Source organism: Centroberyx affinis, unplaced genomic scaffold (genome assembly GCF_046629955.1).
Source record: "Centroberyx affinis isolate AG114_WGS23_722 - 3 ecotype Tasmania unplaced genomic scaffold, CSIRO-AGI_Caff_v1 ptg001277l_1, whole genome shotgun sequence".
In the NCBI taxonomy this organism is placed as follows: Eukaryota; Metazoa; Chordata; class Actinopteri; order Beryciformes; family Berycidae; genus Centroberyx; species Centroberyx affinis.
In genome coordinates, this window is record NW_027279786.1 from 46,516 (window position 1) to 53,240 (window position 6,725).

Here is a 6,725-nt window from a genome sequence, read left to right on the forward strand (position 1 = left end):
AGTTTCCAAGAAAAACTATGTTTCCCCTAAATCCTCTAATTTTTCCAAGAGGGTCAATCTAGACAAACAGTTTTCATTTTTAATTATTTTATTAATACAGAAAATTACACATAGTTTTCTACATTTTTGCTGGCCGTGTTGTCCAGTCTAAACATTGGTCATTGATTTTCTTCAGTTGATACATGCTACAAAAGACATGCATGAGCGGGCTAATTTCACTTATGATTATATCCTTGTTCCTGCACTAGCTATAAGAAAACATGGTTCGTAAGACCATAGATATATGCGCACAGATAGAGTGTGCAGTATGTACGCACTGTGCAAGGAATAACTTTGGAAGTGAAAGAAATCTGTGGTGCAAAAAAAGAGTGAGGTAGTGATGATTTGAGCTTTGTTGTTATTCTACTCCACCGTCTGTTGTGGGGTAGAAAATCACAGAAAATGGGACACAGACAAATTGTTTAAACGCCCACTTTTTAAAAATACACACCTCTCTAGGCTTATTCCTTTCAAGTCACATACTCATACTTATATTTAAACACGTTGTGGACCAAAACAGCAGTGGTCTAATGAATTAATGGGATTGTCTCTAAAAACAGCGCTCTCTGAGAAGCTGTGTAAGCCGAAGGCAGGGCTACAAGGTTAGGAGGTCGTAGTATAAAGGCACACGAGAGGCAGTGACAAACGTTCACACACTATACACGGCTAACTGTGACGGATTACAGAGCAAAACAGAGGAGACTCATCCAGGGAACTGAGGACAAGGTAAGTGAAATGATTCTCCTGCTGACCCACAACAGATGATAATGATAATAACTCCAGATCATGTTCACTGTCACTGTCATGCGACCAATTTGTTTTGATTACTGTCATTTGAATTTGATTTTGTTGACATTGAAGTACTTAAGTATTTCATGCCAATAAAGCACCTTTAATTGAAACTGAATTGAATTATTGCACAAAGCCGTCATTACCGAACAATTATTTACTTTTTTACTGTTATTACGTCACATGGATGCACATTTTAACCCTTTTTGTTTATTCATCTTCATCATCTGTTTATTTATCTTATCTGAGAGGAAATGCTTTTCATTCTGCCAAATTTGAGGAAGAGTTTGTGGATTATTTGTTCCATATGAATTATACAACCTGAAATCTTGTCATTCTAGTGGGAGATTGTCTATAGGCTGATGATGGGTATATGCTGTAATAGTTATGAGTTAATTAATGAAGATTATTAGTGGTTCTTCTCACTGAAGCCCCTGTTGGACTGGGAAACCATGTAGAGCAGTAAAACAGACAGTTATACAAAAATAAAACCCTGTCTGACAGCTAAATTACAATGTAGTAATATGACAGTTTACAGTAAACTGTGCACCTGGGTAATAGACATAGCATTGCCAATTTAATATATTATGATACTGCAGGCAGCCAAGTTTTTATAACTGAGTCTTTTTGTCTTTTTCATTTCCAGACACCATCAGCAACTTTACCACCAACATGTCAAAGTGAGTATAGAAGCTTTCAGCTCCTCCAATATATTCAGCAGCTACTGTAGCATAGGTAACTGATTCAGATTAGAGGCTAAATCAATGCCTTTTCAATTCAGTTGTTTAAGGCAATAATTGACTTTCCAGGAGGAAATGTAATAAGCCTATTACTCACTAACTGAATGTGTTACCAATCACTGAATTATCTTGCACCAGAATGTAAATTTGAGGTACTAGTTTTATATTATATGGCACTACTATTACGTTAACAAAATAGTTTTTTGGTAAACTCATTTGAAATGAGATTGGCTCAGGACGCATGCAGGAATCAAAAGCGATAATCCATTCACAAACACACAGAAAGAAGCTCAGCAGCTAGTGCCATGACCTTACAATCTAACATCTAAGGTGAGGCATGTAGAGTGTCTGTCACTGCTCCAACACTTCAGGCTCATAGGATATGGATAAATCCTGATTAAGACGGATTGTGTGGATTTGATCTCGGAAGAGAGGTTTAGAAGGCAAAGGAAAAGTTTTAAAGGGATTTCTGGGCACTCATCAGGAAGAGGCAAACACCACAGAGGATTACTTGTTTGCTGTATGGATGCATCCACAGAGCAAAGGGGGGGGGTTCATCCTATAATTGGAACTGACAACTGACAGCAGAGTGGTAGGTGTAAGACATCATGGCCTAACACCACTGCAGGACTGGAAAAAGATAATGAATATCATACTTGGCGCTACAACTGCTCGCTGTAATGCAATTGCAGTTGAATAAGACAGGGAGGAAATTGGACTGCATTGTTTTGGCATCTCAAGTGGGCTTTTTTTAAATGTAGCCTATGTTTTTATTTTTTCTGTTTTCTTGTATATATGATATTGATGTTACTTTATTGTTTGTAAATCCTTTTTTTCTCGCTGTACTTTGTTTTGAAAAGTGCTATATAATTTAAGTTTATTAATATTATAAATATTATCACTATCATTGTTGTTGATATTGTTGTTGTTATTTTATTGGATATGTGGAATTGGTCCTGAGTATCTTGTGTTTGTCTCATTTAGTGAACCTAGCAGGAAATTACTGAGGCAATAGACTAATTCATCGACTTTTCTTTTTCACTTTCTCTGCAGGACTTTCAGGAAGACCAGTGGCAATGGCAATGTAAGTGGCCTCTCTAACATAGTCATTATAGGGTATTTCTCAGGCATGGGGAGGAGTACAATTTATAGCTCTAGCAACTGCCAGAAATAACTCCAAAACTTTTCTCTTATTCTCCCTCAGATTGCCTTGTACTTGGGGAAGAGAGACTTTGTGGACAATGTGGATTCAGTGGAAATAGTTGGTGTGTAGCACGATGCTTCTGACTTCAATGTGTGTTTGTGCATGCTCATGTGTGCGCGTGTATGTGTGTCTTTGTATAATCTAGTGATGTTGTTTCTCTTCTTATTTGTAGATGGGGTGCTGAAAGTGGACCCTTCTGCTCTTAATGGCAGAAAAGGTACTTTTATCTCATTCACTGTCTACTTTGGGAAAAAATGTTAAAACTTATGTCACCTGAATTCAACTTACCCAACACACAGACTAATGTTTGAGGCTATGTGTCCATTGCCTTTGCAGTATTTGTCTACCTTGCTTGTGCCTTCCGCTATGGCAGTGAAGACTTGGATGTGATTGGCCTGTCCTTCAGGAGAGACATCTGGGTACAGCGCGTGCAAATCTACCCACCTACTGGTGGAAACCCACCCAACACGCCAATGCAGGAAGCCCTGTTGAAGAAAGTTGGAGAGCAAGGACATCCCTTTTCTTTCCAGGTGAGGGAGCATATATTCCTCACTGTTGCTTCAGGGCAATGCTGTATAGATCAACCATAAATCATTGTTTCACATGCCCTTTAATTTTACAATCATCATGTTCAAATTTATCCATTACTGTGCCTTGTTCCCTCCTGTTCTAGATGCCAACAAATCTCCCATGCTCAGTCTCCTTGCAGCCTGGGCCAAACGATGCCGGCAAGGTGCTATTACATTTCCTTGTTTCTTTTCTCTAACGCTCATAAGTTACTTTTAAACTTTCACATACAAAACATTTATTTTGTTATTGTCCTGTCGCAGGCTTGCGGTGTTGACTTTGAGGTGAAAGGCTACGTTGCCAATTATCCCGACAATGCAGATGAGGTCATTGAGAAGAAGTATGTACGCTCCCAGTCAAACCATATTGCCAGTCCATTCTTGCATGCTGTAGCCTAAAGGAGCCGGAGTAGAGGGCTTTCCCCTGACTCTCTTTGCTTGTGTTGTTTTCTGCTCTCAGGGACACTTGTCGTCTGATGATTCGTAAAATACAGTTTGCACCATCTAACTCCAAAGGCGGACCCAAGGCTGATATCACCAAGCAATTCATGATGACTGACAAACCAGTTCACTTGGAGGCCTCCCTTGAAAAAGATGTATGCAACACAATATGTACATTTAGCATTACATAGTAATACTAATTGCTATGCTAATTTTGCTAGATTCAACAAAATGTATTGTTTTCACTCTTAGAGTTATTACCATGGCGATCCAATCACCGTTAAAGTAAAAGTCAACAACGAGACCACCAAGGTTGTGAAGAAAATCAAAATATCAGGTAGGGAAAAAGGGCTAAAGTTATATTCATTTAAATGTGTGTGTGTGTGTGTGTGTGTGTGTGTGTGTGTGTGTGTGTGTGTGTGTGTGTGTGTGTGTGTGTGTGTGTGTGTCCAACCACCATACATTTTAGCTGATGATTCTGACAGAGCTTTATTTTTTCTTATTAGTTGAGCAGTCAACATCTGTAGTGCTCTACTCATCTGACACTTACACCAAGTCTGTCTGCAGTGAGGAGTTTGGGTGAGGATTTTTTTCTAACAAATGTGTCTTTATTTCAGTTTCAGTTCAATTAAGTTAGACTACTTAGGCTTCTGCCAAATTCAATATCTGGAAATCCTTTCCTAGAAAACTGTTCTTACATCCTATATATTGTTATATTTTATCTACAAAGTAATTATTGAGAATAAAGGATCTGTCATTGTTATCTGAATTGCATTTTTATTGTACTTTTTGGATTAAAGAAAAGTGAATTAACCCCAACAAATGTTAGACAAACCAAACATGCATCATAGTAGTCTTAACAATGTATTTTTAGTTGAAAGTCACAACCTCTACTTCAATGCCATACCCAGGGAGACAATAAATGCCAACTCAACGTTTGAGAAGAGCTTCCGATTAATCCCCCTGCTGGCCAACAACACAGAGAAGCGCGGTCTTGCAGTGGACGGACGGCTAAAAGACGGGGACACCAACCTAGCGTCTACCACACTGTAAGTCAGTCATAAAGTCCCACACCGAAGGGCTTACACTGAGCCCAGGACGGGTTTTCATCCTCTTATTCTTTGAGTGCTGGTGATATAACCCTACATTGTATCATCCACTTATCCTGTCTTAAAGCAAACTATTCCTGTCCTCTCACAGGAGTCAAGGACAAAAGGAGATGCAGGGAATCATTGTCTCCTACAAAGTCAAGGTTAATTTGATGGTGTCCAGCGGAGGGTAAGGCCTAATTCAATAGAGAATACTTTTGCATGACATTTTTAGTCTTCATGTCAAATTGTGTAGACTAAGAATTTGTTGTAATTGTTATTTTTTCTCTTTCACAGCCTATTGGGTGGCCTAACATCAAGGTAAATATTGATTTCCTGCATGCTTGGTCATCTATCAGTGTGTTATTGATATGTCAGAATAATATAATTTTTATTTAAAAAAATATATTTTCATTTTCAGTGATGTCACAGTAGAGGTTCCTCTGATTCTGATGTCCCCAAAACCTGCAGGTGAGTGCATTGCTTTGTATAAAATCTGCCATTTCAAATCTACCTATGACACTTTACATCAACAAAAAATATAGCATTGAATCTACTGTAACAAAACTGATTAAGATGTGTTATGTCCTCTCTCCTCCTATGCTGCATCTCGTTGCTATACACCGAGCAGAAGTGTAAGTATAACACACAGTGTGACAGGCATCCCTATCACTCTGAAATGTAACCTGTCTGTGGCTGTGATGTGTGTGGCACACTGCTGATGCTTTCCCTTTCCATGAAACATAGACCAAATTTGAACACTGTGTTATTCGGTTTACTTCTGTCCATGTCACAAAAAAAGAGTATGATCAAAGTTTATTTGCTGTATTTGTAAGACTGGTATCTACATAAAAAAGGTATTTCTTGAGGTGTGATAAAAGTAAATATATAAGTGATATGATGGCCCTTGAATGAGTGCAGTGTTGTAGCCATCGTAGAGGTTCATGCTACATTGTTGTCACATTGTTGCTCTACTTCCAATAAGAATTGTTTGTAAGATCCTTTTAAGTACTAATGCAGGATGTATGCAGATTTGGGGAACCTCTACAATGACTATTACTGTACTTACTACACTCTACTAGATATTGTGTTACAAAGAGGAAAGCTGAATTATGTTAATAAAAGTGAACATTTGCATTTTAGCAATGTTACTCTTGCCTTTGCTTAACAATGCCATACCTATAATCTGATGCAGTACATTCCACAAGGTATGTTGGTTTGACACTGGACTCAAAGAAGCAGCTGAATTGTTGTTTGTCCATTTCATGACTCCAGATCGGAGATCAATCTGGAGTAGAGTTCACCATGGAGGGATCAGAGGACCGCAGAAGGAAAATCAACTCGCCGACAGAGAACAGAGAACACAAAGGAACTCATCATCACCAACGAAGAAAAGAAGCATCAGAGAATGATTACAGTTACTACAAACATTTTCTTATTTCCTCCACCTACATTCCTACATTTCTCTCAGGCATTATTGTCAGAGCTACATCACTGGAAAAAGAGGCTCTGAGTCCCCAAACTCCAAGCAACATTTCTCTGACTGGGGCCTGCCATCATACCAATGAAATAAAATAAACATTTGTCCTATATTTTTTCTTTTACAAAGGAAATGCCCCATAGTATAGAGTGTAGACATGTTCTTTTTTGCATGTAGTATAAATACAGAAGCTGGAGAGCTTCATATATTCATTATCTTTATTGCTGTGTCATTAGGGTCATGAGATAAAAATGACTGAATGTACAGCTGTGGGATGAACACCCTAGAAAACCCCTAATTATGTCAATCTGTGAAGACAACACAAAAAATAAACACATTGGTTCCCTAATTACGCCCTTATCTTTGTTTATTTTGCTC

The 6,725-nt window shown here is 38.3% G+C and overlaps 1 protein-coding gene across 1 annotated transcript; it reads left to right on the top strand.

The window, feature by feature from the left end:
• Positions 1-260: 260 nt before the first annotated feature.
• LOC139648968 (arrestin-C-like) lies at positions 261-6,160 on the top strand (the record flags this gene model as incomplete). Its single annotated transcript, XM_071525243.1, has 15 exons — positions 261-305; positions 2,584-2,652; positions 2,773-2,833; positions 2,945-2,989; positions 3,109-3,302; positions 3,446-3,505; positions 3,591-3,679; positions 3,799-3,934; positions 4,032-4,116; positions 4,286-4,358; positions 4,691-4,828; positions 4,980-5,057; positions 5,165-5,188; positions 5,289-5,338; positions 6,143-6,160. Coding segments are annotated over exons 1-15 (1,165 nt in total), but the record flags the coding sequence as incomplete, so codon positions are not given.
• Between the last annotated feature and the right edge of the window lie 565 nt (positions 6,161-6,725).